The sequence below is a fragment of the Dermacentor andersoni genome, chromosome 9 (assembly GCF_023375885.2).
Source record: "Dermacentor andersoni chromosome 9, qqDerAnde1_hic_scaffold, whole genome shotgun sequence".
In the NCBI taxonomy this organism is placed as follows: domain Eukaryota; kingdom Metazoa; phylum Arthropoda; class Arachnida; order Ixodida; family Ixodidae; genus Dermacentor; species Dermacentor andersoni.
This window is the reverse complement of record NC_092822.1, coordinates 109,534,526-109,554,041: the sequence shown is the minus strand read 5'-3', so window position 1 is coordinate 109,554,041 and position 19,516 is coordinate 109,534,526. Positions and strand designations below refer to the sequence as shown.

General features: G+C 46.5%; 1 protein-coding gene across 1 annotated transcript in view; it reads right to left on the bottom strand.

The window, feature by feature from the left end:
* Positions 1-19,516, bottom strand: part of LOC126527933 (uncharacterized) — a 120,088-nt gene that overhangs the window by 76,698 nt on the left and 23,874 nt on the right. Inside the window, exons 4-5 of the mRNA XM_072284278.1 lie at positions 17,308-17,426; positions 7,039-7,167 (exon numbers count right to left, since the gene is read on the bottom strand). Of these exons, the coding sequence (XP_072140379.1) occupies positions 7,039-7,167; positions 17,308-17,426 (248 nt within the window). The remainder of the gene's footprint in view (positions 1-7,038; positions 7,168-17,307; positions 17,427-19,516) is intronic.

The following is a 19,516-nucleotide window of genomic DNA, read 5'->3' as shown; positions in this document are numbered from 1 at the left end:
TAGGAGATTAATACTCCACCTCCTTCCTAGAGAAAGGCGATCAGGGACACAGCTACGGCTTCAACTATGAGCTTAAACCAGGCAATTTTTCGCTGGAAACACCAGTCTTTCGCTGGAAGTCTCGATGATCTCGACCAGGCTAGAGAAAATGGAGCCCAATATGGCTGACATTTAATGGCAGGATAACAGAACTTAACCCGAGAGTTGTTGATCAGAGACCCATCGTCTCTGATCAACAACACACCTGTGCTCAGTTCGGCAGGGAATCTACAAAATTTGCAAGCAGCTGGGAATTGCAGGCCTTATAACATTGTTTTAAAAGCGCCCTCCTTCCTTCCGCCACCTTGCACGGTGACCACACCATAAGATGGGAAAGCGTAAGAAAAGAGAGCTTATCATACGGCAGTGGAATTGCAGGAGCTAGGAAGCCAAAAAGGCTGTGCTGCAACAATACCTTAGAAACAAGACTAAACGACACGTTATGATTCGTCCAGGAAACTCGTGGATTAGCGAAACAGCCGGGATATCAAGCTACCGGGCCCCTAAACGGGAATAATAGAACGTTAACTATGCCCGTAAGGAAAGTGCTGTTGGTGATTCGTCAGAACACGCAAATCTCGGATATTAGGCACGTGCTTATAGAGCTCCTCCCCAGATGAAGGAAATGCTCAAGTATACTTATTATAAACTTGAATAGTAATCCAACCCTCAAAAAAGCGCTTCATAATTCTCTTTAGAAAGACTGTGGTGATGGAAAGTACTAGTCCTCTAATCATAGGGGGAGACTTCAATGCCTCGCACGATGTCTCGGGGTGTGGTTATTCGTGAGTGAAAGGCAAAATGCTATGGCAAGATACAGAGTACAGGGACAACGCTCGTAAATGAGCCCGACTCCTTTACACGTATAGGGACCGGGCTCAACAGAGATACCACACCGGATCTTACAATCTTAAACAAGGTCGCAAAGCTCAAACGGAGAAACACATTCGAAGACTTTGGCAGCGATCTTAGAATTATATAAATCAAGATCAAAGAAGTAGCATATGCCGAAAATAACAGATACGTTAAAGGGATTAGCTACGACAAGTTTCGCAAAATAAGAGACGAAAGGAAGCAAGAGACGATCGAAAACACAGAACAATGGGCTAGAGACCTCATCAAAACCGTAAGCGTAGCCACTCACACAATCACGCTGGACCAACCTGTAGAGAAGATTGATAGTCCTCTCGCACACATGTGGGAGGCGAAACAATCGTTACTACGTAGATGGCGTCAGCAAAAGTACAATGGGAGTCTACATAAGTGAATAGCTGAGCCTGTGCCGACGGTCGACGCCGCGAGTATGAGCCATTAAAGGCTTTCCCCTTAATCGCTTCCGTTCCGCTTCCCTGGCCTTGGTGCCCGGTGACATGTTAGCCCGCCGCATTCGCTCATTCTTCTTCTCGCATTTGGTATCGGGGAATCCACATTATTGGGGCGCTTCTCCGAACAGCTTGCCGTGCAATCATCACCGGGCCGCTTGAGAGCCATCCGACTAACTCGACTGCTGCAACGAGACGTATGACGAAGGAGTAACGAAGGAGCGTTGCTGCGCGCCGCTGTGTCATCACGTGATGGCTGAAAGAGTGTAAAGGAGAGATGCCACAGCTGTGGCGGTGCAATTGTTGCTATGCGCCGCTGTGCCATCCCGTGATTGCTGAGAGAGTGTGAGGGGCAGAGACTACAGCTGGCACCATTCCAGGGCACGGACGGACGGACGGTCGGACGCCGCGAGTATGAGCCATTAAAGGCTTTCGCCTTAATACCTGCTAGATCCAGACAATCCCAGGATAGCTCAAAAACAATTTGCGAAAGCTTCTGCACAGGCCCAACGGAAGGAAAATCAGCTCATCGCTGAGGCAAACCCTACATACCTTCCCCCCAACCCAATCGTCAAGCAAGGGCGGTATGAAGGAAAGCCTAACGAGACCTTCGATGAGGACTTCACTGCACAAGAAGAGATTAGAGCAGCGCTGCAAAAACAATATGAAATGTGACCCGGGGCCAGACGCGATTAATAATAAGATGCTAAGAAACCTGGATGATCAGGCAACAGAGGACATTACGAAATACATAAACGAATGCTGTACCAAGGGCTCTATACCACAACAGTGGAAGGAAGCCCAGGTTATACTTATTTCTAAACCTCGAAAACCAATAATATTGCAAATCTACGGCCGATATCTCTCACCTCTTGCACAGTCAAGCTTATGGAGCATGAATTCCTCATCAGAATAAACAATTACTTGGAAGAAAACGAAACATATCCAAATACTATGTTGGGTTTTCGGGCTGGACTCTCTACTCAGGACCGTTATGGTGCAAATCAAGCAGAAAGTACTAGACAGTAAAGCGTGGTCCACCATAGCCATATTAGGGTTGGATCTCAAGAAAGCACTTGACAAAGCAGCACATTCGGCCGTACTCAGTCGGGTCAGCAACCTAAGCCTATAGGAGAAAGGGCGTACAATTACATTCGAGACTTCCTAACGAATAGGAAGGCTACCCTCACCATGGGGGAACTCAAGCCTGAGGTGGGGGACATGGGCAGTTCGGGTACGCCTCAGGGATCCGTGACATCGCCCATGCTCTTTAACATCATTATGATAGCACTGTCAGAAAAGCTTGAGGATTTCGGAGGAATTATTCACTCCTCATACGCGGATAATATTACCATATGGATCTCGGAAGGAAGTGATGGAGAGATAGAACAGAAATTACAGGAAGCGGTAGATTCTTCCATCAAGTTGTGGAGTACCTTACAGGCACGGGACTTGAATGCTCCCTAGAGAAGTCAGAGCTTCTCCTTTACAGACCCACCCTCAAGGGCAGGCCGCCCAAATGATACATCAAGGAGAGAGATTACGAAGAGATACAGATTCGTATGATAAATTACGGCGTCATCGCGAACGTTAAACAAGTTCGGGCCCTGGTACTCAACATTCAGACGAAGGTAACTAACTGGGAAGCTCTTAGAAAGCTCGTTACCAAGGTCCCTAACGCCATTCAGCTCATCAGGAGAATCACGAGCAAGCATCAGGGAATGAAGAAGACTAGAATTGTTAGGCTCATTTGCTATTTTGCTATAAGCCACATTATTTACGTAGCTGTGTACCTTAACTGGTACAAGGCAGAAAAGGACAAAATCAATACACGCAAAAGGAACGCTGTCGTGCAGGCCATAGGCTTGCACGAAAGCACCTGTGCTGAGAGAATAATGCAGCTGGGCAAGCATACCACCTTAGAAGGATTGATTGAAGCTCAGCAAATAGATCAGATGGAAACACTAGCAAGCACACGTACTTGTAGAAGTACACTAAAAAAATTACGAATAAATTACCATAACCAGCAAGGACCCACGGTTGCATTGGCCAGAGAGATTAGGAGAAAGATTGAAATCACAAATTTACCCAAAAATATGCACCCGGAATTCAATCAGGGCTGGTGAACGAGCAGAGCTAAAGCTCTACTCAAACACTACGGCAATGACGAGGAAGTGCTATACGTGGACGCTGCGGAGTATTCAAATCAGCAAGCGTTTACCGCGGTAGCAACTAATACAAAGCAAGAAAGCGTACACACGTGCTCAATCGAAATCAGGGTAAAATCAAGAGTTCGACGAAAACTCGTCTGGTCAGGATTGCTCATAGTCAAGGGTAAAACGGACGCCGACCAATAACATTAAAAAAACGAAACCAAGACGTTTCGGCTCCCGTACGGTGGCCTTGTTCACATGTGAACAAGGCCCCCGTATGGGACCTGAAACGTCTTGGTTTCCTTTCTTTTAATGTTATTGGTCGGCGTCCGTTTTACCCTTGACCAAAACCAGGGTGTTTGAGGTTGCGGAGGAGGTTGCCATCGATCTAGCTATCGCTCGTCCCAAATATGGATATATATTTAGAGACTCTCAATTGGCTATACGAAATTTCGCCAGAGGACGGATATCAGTTAAAGCTGCAGAAATAAACGGTAAAGCCAAACTCGTATCATATGAGGAATTTCACGACAAGGAAATCATCTGGTTCCCAGCCCATACAGAGTCCGAATCCCCCGCCACCCTGAACCTTAACGAGTCTGCCCATCGTGTTGCCCGAGGAGTCATTATTTTCACCCGATTGGGGGGAGGGGGGGGGGGCTCTGACCGAGGAGGAGATGGAACGGACGGATATGTATAGACTCCTTTCATTCATTCATATAACTCAATACTACAATATATTCACCTTTTAACCCAGAAATGGACAGGTTGTAGGCGTTTAACTAGAGGCGCCTTTGAAACCAGAACTTACACGAACCCAGTAGATCTTAACCGCATGTTTCCGGAATTATACCCTGATATCAAATGTAAATTATGGGATAGAGGAGCCACCGTAGAGCACACACTCTGGGTTTGTAAAAGTTCAGAGGACAATTGCAGTCTGGCCCCCAACCCCCCGGATAATCTAGAGGCGCGATTGAGAGCCGCACTGACTAGTTCAGATCTTCGGAACCAACTTTGGGTCGTCCAGAAAGCCCGGGAAGCTACCGACAGACAGAGTTTCTCTGCTGCCCCCGGCGGCGCCTAGAACGAGGCCATCATCATCATCATCATCATCATCATCATCATCATCATCATCATCATCAGCCTGATTACGACCACTGCAGGGCAAAGGCCTCTGCCATACTTCTCCAACTACCCTGGTCATGTACTAATTGTGGCCATGCCGTCCCTGCAAACTTAATCTCATCCGCCCACCTAACTTTCTGCCGCTCACTGCTACGGTTACCTTCCCTTGGAATCCAGTCCGTAACCCTTAATGACCATTGGTTATCTTCCCTCCTCGTTACATGTCCTGCCCATGCCCCATTTATTTTTATTTTTTTATTTCAACTGAGATGACATTTACCCGCGTTTGTTCCCTCACCCAATCTGCTCTTTTCTTATCCCTTTAAGTTACACCCATCATTCTTCTTTCCATAGCTCGTTGCGTCGTCCGCAATTTAAATAGGACCCTTTTCGTAAGCCTCCAGGTTTCTGCCCCGTTCGTGAGTACTGGTAAGACACAGCTGTTATACACTTTTCTCTTGAGGGATAATGGCAACCTGCTGTTCATGATCTGCGAATGCCTGCCAAACGCACCCCAGCCCATTCTTATTCTTCTGATTATTTAAGTCTCATGATCCGGATCCGCGGTCACTACCTGCCCTAAGTAGATGTATTCCCTTACTACTTCCAATGCCTCGCTACCTATCGTCAACTGTTGTTCTCTTCCGAGACTGTTAAACATTACTTTAGTTTTCTGCAGAATAATTTTTAGACCCACCCTTCCACTTTGTCTCTCCAGGTCAGTGAGCATGCATTGCAATTGGGCCCCTGAGTTACAAGCAAAGCAATATCATCAGCGAATCGCAAGTTACTAAGGTATTCTCCCTTAACTCTTATCCCCAATTCTTCCCAATCCAGGTCTCTGAATACCTCCTGTAAACATGCTTTGAATAACATTGGAGAGATCGTATCTTCCTGCCTGACGCCTTTCTTTATTGGGATTTTGTTGCTTTCTTTATGGAGGACTACGGTGGCTGTGGAGCCGCTATAGATATCTTTCAGTATTTTTACATACGGCTCCTCTACACCCTGATTCCATAATTCCTCCATGACTGCTGAGGTTTCGACTGAATCAAATGCTTTCTCGTAATCAATGAAAGTTATATATAAGGGTTGGTTATGTTCCGCATATTTCGCTATCACCTGATTGATAGTGTGAATATGGTCTATTGTTGAGTAGCCTTTACGGAATCCTGCCTGGTCCTTTGGTTGACAGAAGCCTAAGGTGTGCCCGATTCTATTTGCGATTACCTTAGTAAATTCTTTGTATGCAATGGACAGTAAGCTGATCGGTCTATCGTTTTTCAAGTCTTTGGCATCCCCTTTCTTATGGATTAGGATTATGTTAGCATTCTTCCAAGATTTCGGCACGCTCGAGGTCATGAGGTATTGCGTATACAGGGTGGCCAGTTTTTCTAGAACAATCTGCCTGCCATCCTTCAACAAATCTGCTGTTACCTGATCCTCCCCAGCTGCCTTCCCCCTTTGCATGTCTCTCAAGGCTTTCTTTACTTTATCCGTTGTTACTTGGGAAATTTCAAATTTTTCTAGACTATTCTCTCTTCCATTATCGTCGTGGGTGCCACTGGTACTGTATAAATCTCTATAGAATTCCTCAGCCCCTTGTACTATCTCATCCATATTAGTAATGATATCACCGGCTTTGTCTCTAAACGCATACATCTGATTCTTGCCAATTCCTAGTTTCTTCACTGCTTTTAGGCTTCCTCCGTTCCTGAGAGCATGTTGAATTCTATCTATATTATACTTCCTTATGTCAGCTGTTTTACGCTTGTTCTGCCAGTTCTATTCTAGCTGTAGGGTTAGAGGCTTTCATACATTTGCGTTTCTTGATCAGATCTTTCGTCTCCTGCGATAGCTTACTGGAATCCTTACTTGTATCCTTACTGGTATCCGAGGCCATCAATTGCAGGACATTTAATAAAGTTGCCCCCCCCCCCCCCCACACGCGCACCACTCCTCTCAGTACGACGCCGTGGTTCTTGCAGCAGTGGTTTGACGGAATCGCTTCAGTTTATTTGTTATTTTATGTTCTTACAGAAAGCTAGTTATAAAGCAAATTTTTATCATAAATTTATTGTGCGGCATTGATAACTCCGGCTTGTGTCTTAATATGGATGTCATCTGGTGGTTTTCAACGAAGTACGCACAATAGTGTTTGTTCGATATAGTGAAAATGAATATGTGCGATCAGTGTGACCTGTCAGTCTTTTAGTTTAGGCGAAAAGCATGATCGGTGCCGTCGCTATTCATTTCACCGCTCGAAATAACGCAATAAAACGACTATTTGTGATAGTAAAAGAAAAATAACTTCGCTGTGCACGCGGCAGCGTTCCTGATTGCTTTCAGGTAGCTGCAGTATCCATTCCGTGATCATGGTCCAACTCGGAACTTACAGGCGTGGTGTATACACAGCTTGCGAAGAAGCAGATGACCGAGGTGACGACGCGGACCGTGCGGTTATTTACGTGTGCGTGCGGGAATTCTTCGTCGACCACTTCCACAACCAGCTCGGTAGTCAGCAGCTGCAAATGCGTAACGGATTAGCGGACAACACCATCGACTCCTTCTCCCAGAACATGCGTAAGTACACTCGCGCGAGGTCGTAGTTTTGAACCTCTTAGCTAATCCAAAATACAGAGAAATCGCTTGCCTCTAATAATAATTTCTTGTGTAACAATCTCGCAAACTTTCAAAGAATAGGTTGCAAAGCGCAAAATACGCGCTGCCATATCTTCCGACTAGGTTAACCTAAACCTTTGGACTAGCTTGCGGCAGTGAAAACATCTAATGGATAAATTTCTATTACTCAATCGGCACGTACAATGCAGTAGCCATAACCGTCTTAAACTATCTCGACATGAACGGTCTAAGGTCCATTTTTATTATTTGTTCAATCTGGCAGTACGTGGCACGGTGGTATAGTGGGCGACACACAGCATGGACTTACAACAAAATTACGTACGAGAGCATGCGAAGTACGCACATAAGATAACCTGTTATCTCTTACAGCGAGCCAACTTTCGCAACAAACTATACATGACCAAGCGAAAGGGGAGACTAAAGGGTGCGGTCTTGTACGCGTTCCAAAATAGAACGGAGGCGGTCCGTTCTTTACGTCGGGAAATAGGCAGTCCGTTCCATTGCATTCGTCCGATAGACGACGACACGGAATGATTGACAGCAGATATCACGGCACAATTGACGTCATGGCATTCGTCACGGTTCAAATTGACCAATTGTGTGCGGCTCGGTGGAACGGACCGCCTGCGTTCTATTTTGGAACGCGTACAAGATCGCACCCCTAGATGAACCTATTCCTAAGAAAACATACGGATTTCTTGAACATAGCTATACGAAAGCCCTCGCCACGGTGGCTCTTACTTAAGGTGATGTGCCGCTCAACCCGATGTCACGGGGCTACGGTAGCCGATAATGCGCAAACTCTTCTTGACCAAGGACCAATTACGCTGACCACTAGGTCATTATCGAAAATACCCTGCGTCATCAGTCGATATATCCAACTGTAGCTGGCACGGCTAACAGCTCAGCGCGTTATCTTTCCACCGTCAATTCATATTTCCGCTCTACACGATATCTGTTCTCTATGAGAAGGGTGTTTTCTTTTGATGGAGGAGAACAGCTGGCTAAATATGTACGCTATGATTATCTGAGAACATAAATAGCGCGTTATTTCCACTGAACCTGTGGCCAAACTCAGATTTTCGTTTTCGTGTTCTTTAGCATTGGCTTGGTCGCTGGATTGGCTGGAATTTCCTATTAGGAACAATCGAAGCGTTAGAGCTTTTTGGGAATATAGGCCGTGTTCTCATGCATCTAAAATGGCCAAAGCGCATTTTTTTCTGCACCGACGAACCAATAAACACTTATCAAATGGCCTTTTCTTAGATACGAAACTACGTGGTGACGTCACAATGAACTTCCGCTCATAGTGGCGCCACAGATTTCGATGACGTCAGCTCGGTTAAACCTAATAATTGTCAACCCAGCAAGTTCTCATAAATTTTCTTGCGCCAACACTTTTCGAATACAGGAATACTGCACAAAATCGGTGACGCCGTCTGAACTCACAAGTAGATTATTCGAGTTCTAATTTGTCTGCAAACTTGGCGTTTGCTGTTTACCTGGTTATCGAAGGCGTAAACCGTGAACCGTCGAACTGGTAGTGCCATGTGGGGGCGCAATGCTCAACTGCTGCACTGAGCTATTGCTGCAGCACCCGAATGGGTTCTACTTGGCTGCGTGTTTAATTTCCGGCAGTGGCGTAATCGTGAACACGTTGACTCTATAAATGTGTTTTTCTTTTTCGACAAGAACACATGGAACAAGAATCCATAAAGAATTGCGGCGAGACAAACCATCGCAAGATGTCACTATTGTGCCGCTATCGCTAAAGTCCCTTGATAATTTGAAAGTAGTGACACTCTTTGAACTCTGCCGCCGCCGCGCGACCTCCTCGCCTCGTCCTCGCCCCTTGCGCGTTCCCCCGCGGCAACCAGTTTTGCCCCCGTTTTTCTGCGCGACGATTGGTCTCCCTGCCGTTGCCCTTGGAAACGCGCGGATTTTGAGTTTTGCTTGTGTTTTTCTTTTTTGTTCGCGCCATTTTCCTCCTGAGCACGGCTGGCTCGGTGCTTTAGCTCGGCGTAGCGAACGTTGTACGCTGTGTTTCTGGTCTATGTGCTAGCGCTATGCCGGGCTGTTGCGCATATAACTGCAGCAAGAAGCCTGAAGATGGTTATGCCGTTTTTATGATACCACAACGAAAGCGTGACGGCTTGCGTAGGAAGCAGTGGCTGCATGACATTGGCCGAAAGAACTTTGTTCCGACAAAGAACAGCGTTGTTGGCGAACTGAGGAGCCTTTCTTATAGCTCGCAGCAAAGAATCTCGTAATGGTGCATTTTTTTTTCATTCTTCCGGCCTGCTCACCAGCGTTTTTGTTGCGGTTGTCCTCAGTATGCTTAATATTCTGGGAAGGCTCCATCACTTCGCACGTCGCTAACTGTTGTTATTCAGTCGGAAGTGCAGTATTATGATTCTGCTTTGCGCCCTGAAAAAAATTAGTGGCAAGTATACCCGTAGTATTGCAGGTGATGAGCGTTAGCTAGTCAAAATTCAGTTTTTTTTTTTTAGTTTTAGGGCGAAAGCCTTTAGATCTTTATGTTTCGAGGTCGCGTTGTAAACTGGAAGTATCACGTGACCCAAGAAAGGCCAGAGGGGACCCAAAGCATGTCCGCCCCTGTATAAGAGAATGATTACCCAAGTTAATTAATGAATCATTAGTGGTTGACATAAGGTGGATTAGGGACGATTAAGGTTGATTAGAGAGTATTAAAGAACATTACGGTGGATTAGAGTGCATTATGAAGGATTAAGATGCATGAATAAAGATTAAAGTGCGTGGAGGAGGATTAAGGCGGATTATGGTGGATTAAGGTGAAGTGTTGATGAAAGGGTATTAAGACCGATTAGGGTGGATTAGGGTGCCGGAACAAGGATTAGGGTGGCTTAACGTGGATAAAGGGAAATTAAGGTCGATTAATGTGGATTAAGGTGAATTAGGGTTGAGAAAGGAGGATTAAGACCGATTTGGATGGAATGGGGTAGATTAAGTTGGATTAGAGACCATGGAGCTGGATTAGGCTTTATAAAGGCGGATTAGGATGTGTTAAGGTAGATTGGGACCATCAAGCAGGATTAAGTGGGATTAAGGTGCGTGAATAAGAATTAAGATGAATAAAGGAGGATTAAGGCGGAATATGATGGATTAGGGTTGATGAAGGAGGATTAAGACCGCATAGGGTAGGCTAAGGTGCATTAGGGGCGATATAGGTTGATTAGGTTGTATTAAGGTGGATTGGGAGTTTTAAGGTGGATGAAGGAGCATTAAGGTGGATTAGGGTGGACTAAGGTGTTCTGGGGTTCATTGAGTATTGAGACCGATTAGTCTACCATAATCCTCCTAATGCACATTCATAGACCTCAATCCTCCTTCATTCACTTTAATCCACCATAATCCACGAAAGGCCTCCTCAATGCACCCTAATCCACCTTCATCGACCTTAATCTACTCTAACCCTCCTTAATGCACTTTAATCCTCCTTAATCAACCGTAATGCTTCCTCATTAACTTTAATCCACCCTAGCCCACCATAATCATCTTTAATGCACCTTAATCCCTCTTAATCCACCTTTATCCTTCTTCATGCCCTTTAATCCCCCATAATCCACTACAATCGTCCTGAATGCACATCAACGCACCTTCATCCACCCTAATTAACCTCAACGACCTTAATCCCACCTAGTCCTCCTTTACCATCTTTATTCATCCTAATGCACCTTCATTAACTTTAATCCACCTTAATCATCCTTAATACACCCGAATTCATCTTAATCCAATCACTAATCAATCATTACTTTGCTAATCATTAATCATCTCTTATACGCGGCTGCACATGCTTTGGTTCGCTTCCCGCCTTCCTTCGGTCACGTGATATTTTCTGTAGCTCACAACGGGACCTTGAAACAGAGGTTTAAGGCTTTCGCTTAATAAGCCACACACAAAGGGATGTGTCACAAGCAATACTAGATCAGACGCACGAAGTAAAGCATCTGATCATGTGGCAGAAAAATTGTCTGGAGTATAGAACTCGCCTCAAAGCTCCCTTTACATCGGTATACCCCGTTCATACGGCTTTAAGAAAAAACCAACCCCCTCATAAACGTTGCCTCCAGCATTATCGATGCTGTTATTAGCATTTCTCAACATTTTCAACCCCACTGGGGCGCGCAACTGGCCCAAAATAACACGCCTGCATAGAATCCTGCAGCCCGTCCGCGGGAGCCCAGGAGGAATAGCGCGCCGTGCGCAGCCGGCGGGCGAGGAGAATCGAGGAGGAAAGCGCCGCCAGGAGGAGAGTGTCGCTACTGGGCCTCTTCGATTTTCGGAGTTCTGGCAGCCCGCTGGGAGCCAGACGGCAGCCAGCTAGTTCCGGTTCTGACAGGAAGTCACGTGGGCTGGGATTCCAAGACAACCCGAACCTGCCCGAAGTTTGCAAAATCGAACGCCGGTACAGCTGGCCAAATGTAAACGTGCTACCAGCATGGCAGCGCCCGTCGAGGCCGACGCGCGGTCGGCGTAGTCGGCCCGTTTATGCGTTGCCAGCTTGAAAATATATAGTTGCATTCAGGAATACGATCACTTTCGCGCGACTCGGCGCAGGACGCGTACTCGGCCAACCTCGCCTTGCGCAGCGCAACAGATGGCCTCCGACGGGGCGGATGACGAAGACGCGAAATCGTGATTGTATACTCGAAAGCGATAGCTGGAGGATCCCTGCTCGCAGCGACCACGTCGACCACCGGCGACATTGATGAGTTGGCGTTGTGTCATCACAAGACATGATAAAGCAGGTTATCGGGTACGTCTCATACGCATAAAATTTCGCGCCGACCTGCTTGGGCTTCGATTTCAGAAAATTTCTTGTGGCTGATGGTGCTTCTCATTTAAGGAGCTGGGGACGCGGCTGGCGCGTGAAAATGCACGTCGCCTGTGACCAGCGAGGCGTTTCACACGAAAAACAACATTGGTCGCAATCATGAGAGCAGTAAGCCAATGTACGCGTGTCTAAATGTACAGCGTACAATCAGTGTATTCTTAGATCAACGGCCTGCAGTTCGAACACATATCGGTTTCGAGCTGCCACCTAAGCATACGACGGAGAGACGGAGCGAACACGGGCTAACTGCAAAGCCTTCGCCAACTGCAGATAAAGGAGAGATATACATAGGCGAAATATGTGCAAAGGAACGCCACCAGAGAAAGACGAACCCAAAATGTACCGCAATGTGTGAATGAGCGTCTACAACTTGCGTGGAACACGATGCAGATAACATGCACGCATGAGAGCGCGGCGCGCTGTTCACCTCCGCGAAGAAGCAATCAGGACACACACACACAAAAGCTTCAAACGGTTCACCACGGCTCGTATCACACCGCTTCGCGATGCGGAACGGAGCGTTAGCACCTAAAACGATAACGCTAGAAGTAAGGAAATCCGAAGATGACCGTAGACAGTTGGCTGAGCGAGGTAAATTTAAGTCCTCAAGCGCCCGCGTTGCAATCCGTGAAGTCCCCGTAAAGATGGCGGCGAGAGCCCATCACCTCTTTTAGTCGTCTGCTAGCCAGAGAACTTCCAGAGAGCAGCCAGACCAAAATCGTCCTGGCAGGTTCTGGCAGCCCGCGGGTAGCCAGAACCGTCCAGCGCGAGCAAAACGAACGCCCGGCGGAAGTGCGTAGCGCGGTGGGCGGAGCAACCCGAGAAAAACGAAGACGCTCTGGCTGGCTCTGGCAGCCCGCGGGTAGCCAGAAGTGGAAAATCGAAGAAGCCCACTTTCAAATTATCAAAGGCTTTTAGCTATCGCCTGCCTTTCAGGCTCGGCCTGTGACGTCACGACAGATAGCTTGGCGACGACTGCGTGCGCCAAGCTACAGTACCACGTGACCTCCCCCTGCGTGTATATCATCGGCCAGCGCAATGAGCACGAGCTATCATTTTTCTGTCGTCACCACAGCTCGTCGACTGACTTCTGGCACGCACACGCTTCGCACTCGTATGCAGCGTCACCACAGCTACCACCACCGTCCGGTTGCCCGGCCTTACGCAAACGTGACTGTTAATACCGCAGTGCCGGACAGTGCTGAAGCTCTCTATTGCCTTTGTACTCTTGTAAACGTCCGCAGGAATATTTACGATGATACGCAATCAATCTCAAAACATGCGGTTTGCTTTAATTCTGTACAACATCGGAGACAGTCTACGTAGGCAGCTAAGGAGACAGCTAAAACAGCTTCGAGCCCAAGAAGTGGAACGCGGTGAAACCGTCAGGAAGACGAGGGAAATGCTAGATGGATGGATAACTGGATGGATGTTATGAGCATCCCCTTTGAAATGGGGTGGTGGGTAGTGCCACCAAGCTCTTGCTATTATACTGTCTAATGCCCTACCTATGTTTTTAAAAAACACAAAATTCCCAGCATCAAACTTCCAACGTGATACCACCTCGGGGTGACAAGAAAACGTTAAGCGCACATTATCCCTCTACGTTCACTCTGTGCGTCTGCGAACCTATGAAAAACGCGACATGACTTACATTAAACGCGACGTGACTTACATCAATTTATGAGAAAGCGTCACTGCGCTCTCTTCTGCGCAGACGACCTTCCCGTTAACTTGTCAAGCGTCCTCCTCAGCCGCCATCGTGTTTGGACAGCCACATAGCCTGCATCGTTTCTGACTTCATGTTGTCTTCTTTGACAGCTTCGTCAGAATTGGAACGAAGCTTAGTACATCCTAAGCTTCGGCGAGTATTGTAACACCGCAATGAACTCGACCAATGAAAAAGTGCGAGAATTATAGAGAAATGTACGTCAACAGTGTACTGACTTGAGCTGGTTGGCGAGGAACAGCGCTTAAATTGCAGAGTTATAGCCTGTCAGCTAACTTTTTTATTGTTTACAGATTAGCCGGTTACGCAGCGAAGCCGTAGGTGGCATGTACCAATGCTGCATGCTAACGACATCTAATAACGTTTTGTCTAACGAAAATAGGTTTGAACCATTTGGTGTGGCATGAGTGTTCTCGTCAAAAGGAAATCCCAAAAATAGTGCACGTTAATGGTTAGGTCGCTACCATCGCCTTACACCAGCAGTTTAGTAGAATATGATAATCACTGCGCAGTGTTCGCTTTGTGTGCATCTAATGAAACTCCGCGTCACAAGGTGCCGCTACCACCGTTGTCGCTACCCTACACCTCTCCGGGAAGTTAATGTTTTTTACGAACAAACTAGAAATCTTCATAATTCGGCGCAAGTTGTGAAACTTCGATGGATCAAGGGACACCTTTGACTCCAAGTTTCTGCACGGCAGTCTCAAAAAAGCACGAGCTGTTTACATTAACACGCGCTGCGCGAGGTTTGTTAAGTGATCTTTCCTACGAACCTAACTTGAACTAACAGATAGCAAGAAGTGCCGCTAAAAAGCATTAAAGAGACGCATTTTGTAAGCTCGGATTGCTAGGTATGCGGAGGGTGGCAGCAATATTTGATGACACCAGTCTGCGCGTACGACGCCTTTTAAGACAGAGGTTTCTACAAAAAATTTATGAGAGAAATATGATCGTAGTCGGTACAGGCAAAAAATTGAACGGTTTCACGTGCAGAAAACACGGTTGGATTATGAGGTACGTCGCTGTTGTGTTACTCATAATTAACTCTGAACACTCGTGGTTGTTTAACGCGCAAATAAATCTAATCACACCAGCGTTTATAAGTTTTGCCTAATAAAAACATGGCCGTCGCTGACGGAATTGACCCCGCGACCTTGCAGCACAACGCCAAAGCCACAGGGCCACCACGGTAGGTTTCGATCTGCATACTGCCGCGACAACTTGGTCGCATTCAAGTTGCGCGCCTTTCGTATTGGACACTGTGGCCGCCGTACCGTGGTGTTGTTCAGCGATAGGCAGCGATCTTCGTGGCACGGGTAGCCGGTTGGACCCGACTCACATGCGCCACGCGCGCGAGGTGTCACGCGAGAAGAAAGAGGAAGGCGGTTCGAGGCCAGTTTGAGAACGCGACTGCCGCGGATTTCTTCACGACCGCAGTGACTTTTGCTTGTGGGCACAAGTTCGCCCTTAATAAATATCGTTGCTTTATTAACATCGTTACATAATGTGGCAGCTCAGTGGTTCAACTAGCACGCGAGTGATAGCTGTAGTGCAAGGCCTTAGCTAAACTTCGCCCTTTTGCCTTAAAATAGCATTATCACCTTGGAGATTTATCACCTTAAACCGAAATATTGCATTATGGATGCTGCAATTTGCAATGATGTTTGATAGGCACAAGAAAATATGGTTGCAGGAACATTTAGAAATGTAAACCTTAATTTAAACCGTAAAGCCGCAAGCACGCGTATTCGACGAATATACCTACTACCCATAGTTCGCACTGGAGCTCTAGTGCTATAGTTCCCTCTCGTAATTTAATACGAAACTAAACGTGGCCATCTTGGTCAGAACACACGAGATGTGCCCAGAGGCGCGTTTGCCGGCTTTACGCATCGTCCATTGCGCATTAGAAAAAAAAATTATGCCATACTTCTTTGTAAGTTGTTCTCTTTATTTCCCCCAAATTACTTTTCCTGGATGACTTTTTTTTTTACAGGAATAGCGGCTAGGAAACTTCGTTCATCTCCCGTACAATCTGTCGCAAGAACAAACATTCTCGTTCCTTCGCAGCAGAAATCGTAAGCAAAGAAAATTGTATTTATTTCCAACTAGAGTGTCGCACGTGCTGTCGTCGTCGTTGCACAAATTACTGCTTTTGTGATTCGCACTTAACAAGCAAAAAAAAAAGTATTTGTTGAGACTGTGTTGGTACATTAAGCTTCTATGCAAATCGGCTGCGTTTAACGTGAGACGAGGTTGGGCACGCCATAAAAGGTGGATGGTGACGTCATAATGAAATTACCACTGAGCTCACGATGACGTCACGAATTTTGACAGTGACAACTAGGGTACAGTTGATAACGCTCAAAATATAAAATGTGTCGAGACATTTTTTGCGTCAACACTACTCGGTTACAAGATAAAAAACATCGAAATTCACGACCTCACATTGACCTACCTGCGCTGAAGTTTCGAAGGTAGACTCCACTGCACCAATAATGAACGCTTTACTGCCAGAACAATAAATATAAAGCTTAGAAATAAAGCATTTACCCGTGTACTTTCATTTAGTGTTGCTCTCTGTAGTCCCTTTAAAGCGGCCCTGCAACGCACCAAGGAAAGCTTGTTGATCGGTAGAGACGGCACCGCCTCAATGCGGCGGTCTTGTGTACTTCCTGGACAGGACGTGACATCAAGGCGTGCCGCTACGAGTTAGCGGTTAAAAATGTGACGAGCGATTTACGCTTGTGCGAGCTCTTGCAACCATGGGAACGACGCATCAACATGCCGAGCACTTGGTGCGCCAAAGGCCGCCTCAGAACAGCTGTTCTATACCCACAAAAGGTGCGCCACAACCTCGGAAATCGAACGGCGTGCCCCCCAATTGCGGAGGCCATGGGCGCCCCATCAACAGGCTGAGCAAAGGTTGGGGAAACGCGGGGCGCCGATTTTCGCCAATGTCCTGCCGCTATTGGCGCCTCCCTGTGATTTCGTGGTAGAGTGAGACGTGGCACCTAAAACGGCAAAAATTCGAGCTCAGGGTAACTCTCATCTTTCTTGTATTTTGACATTTCTCTAGCCGATAACTTGGGTTTGTATGAATTATCGTAACCCTTTCTTTGCACTTTGTTCGAAGGCATGCTTCGAATAGATCTAAAGCAAGCAAACATGGTGGTCTGATAAAAAAGGTGTTACAGGGCCCGTTTAAGGCTTGCATTTTCAGTGGGCTTTGAAATTCTTCCCGCACTAATACAACGGAGAAATAAGTCCGCCATAGTATGGCGCCATATTCTAATCTCGCTATCTGGTTTCACTGACACTTTCAGTGAACGAGCACCTTTATCTTTTCTGGGTTTATGACATATCAACTAGCAATGCGCAACACTACAGAATTCGACGCGTATCGAATCATGTTACCAGTGATCCGAGTCCCATGAAGACCACGAAAAGGAAGAACACCGGCAGCACGACTCCATTCGTCTGTGTGGACAACAGCGCCTGCGGGATCTGCGCGAAGGCCACGTCCTCCACCACATCTGCGATGGCAAGAATATGCGTATTGCCTACTGTTCGAAAGCTCAGATGGCTAACAGGGAGTGACACATGAAGATTTAGGGGTCATCTAATGTGCCACGTGTGGCTGTGTGATGCAGAACAGTTGAATTGCTACCGAGAAAGCAACTTGCCACGGTTAGTTATTGTTACCGAGAGTAGAATTCGCCTGCCATGAGGAGCCGGAATTATAAGTGGGAGGGCTAATATTAAGAGATTTGATGGATTTCCAGCGCTTTAAGAAAGCAGGAAAAAAATTGGGGAAAAAAAGGCGGAGCTACAGGTAGGACGCAGGTCTTCAGCTCAGCTGAAGACCGACCTGTTCTTTCGCTTTTTCTTCTCTGATGTTTTTCCTATTTCTCTAAAGCGCTGCAAATTCATGAAATGACGATATTGCAACTAGCCCACCTGTCCGATTTAAGTAACGATATTTAGAGAATTTCTCGCGAGAAAGTTGACCTCCTTACAAAAAGCAAATTCCTCGCACATGTGTAAAATCATTTTTACAAATATGTATTGGCCAAATCAAGCGCTTGACCAAGCACCACTCGTTCAACTAAAAGCGTGATTCAAAACAGGGTCACTGACCTAGTCAAAACAAAACCGTGACGTTTCTTGTTTCACACGGAACCTTCATTCACAATGATGTCGGTCTCAGGAAGGCTTTTAACTATGTCTTAGTGGGTGGCCCAAAGATTTAAAACACTGAGGTGGTTCAGATTCCCTACCGTCCTGTTAAGTGCGAGAGGTAGTGTAAATTACGAGTGATTCCACCCAATACTCGCCAACACGATACGGTTTCTTCAATCACTTGGACTCGCAATAAAAATATGATTACTTCCCAGTGAACCCAGCCCCTGTGTATACAAGGTTCCCTATAAAACCCGGGAAGTCAGGAAATTCTTGTTTTGACTTCAGTAATGACCCAATTTTTCAAGAAGTTCACAGTTCCTATAGTGTCAGCCATTAAGTCTCACCTTACAAATACCCAATGCTTGCAGTGTTGCTTAATGCGCTGAAATCGTGCTCACGCTATCGACACTTATCGTGTCCAACAATAGTCGTGGAGGTTTCGCTGTTCTGTGCCGCCCTTGCCTCGCGCTTCCTGGCAGGGTCTCGAGCACGGCGAGCATCCGACAACCTCGCACATCGCAGCACAGCTAAGCGCCCCGTGCGCAGCGTGTAGCATTTTCTGAGCCGCTGACGTCACGTCAGCCATATTCTGAACATTAAGCCCCATAATAAACATTGAACATTCAACCTTCTTTGAGTATTGGTACCTGCGATAACGGAAACTCTGTCACTTCGTCTGACTGAATGATTTCAAAATTATGCCGGTGGCATGTCATAACACCGAGAGCGAGCCCTGTCTGCCTTATAGCTCTTTCTTTCGTAATGAGGGCGGTAATCCCAGTTGTTGAATGGTGCAACGCCCAAGCATCTCAAGTTTTGAAGAAGCCAAATGCAGAATGCTACTTCATAAACTAAATTTTTCGTAATTCTAGATTACCAATAGATTACGACTGTTCGTCTTTCAGATTGATGCATTTTCCCAAGTTCACTGAACACTTCGGATATTAAATGTCATCCGGGACCTTCCAAAGCTGGTCTGAAGACTCGAACAAGTCACGGTGCTCGAGATTTCAAGTTGGTCGAGTGGTTATCCAAACCACGCCCTGCACCACGAACTTCTGATGTCATTGTATCACGTCACTCCTCCGCAATTGGCCAATTATAGAACCAGCTCAAAAACTTATCCTGATTCCTTCCCATTTCTCGCTTCAATAAGCTACTGCTATTTCTGTATGACCTGTGACAATACTGATCACATCTACGCGCGCTGCTGCCGCTCAATATCATTGCGCCGTTCTATTATTCGCTGACGTCACGCTGTTCCCGTGGATATTGGTGGTCTTGATAACTCGCTTCTGATTGCACAAATGCATCTCTCATGACCAACGACAAAACGTAAATCCGCTGGAAATATGCGAGGCTTAGCTCGAACCTATGATTAATATGTCTGCGGTGATTGCATGAAAATCGCCGACACACTTTTATACCTCGCGGGCTCACT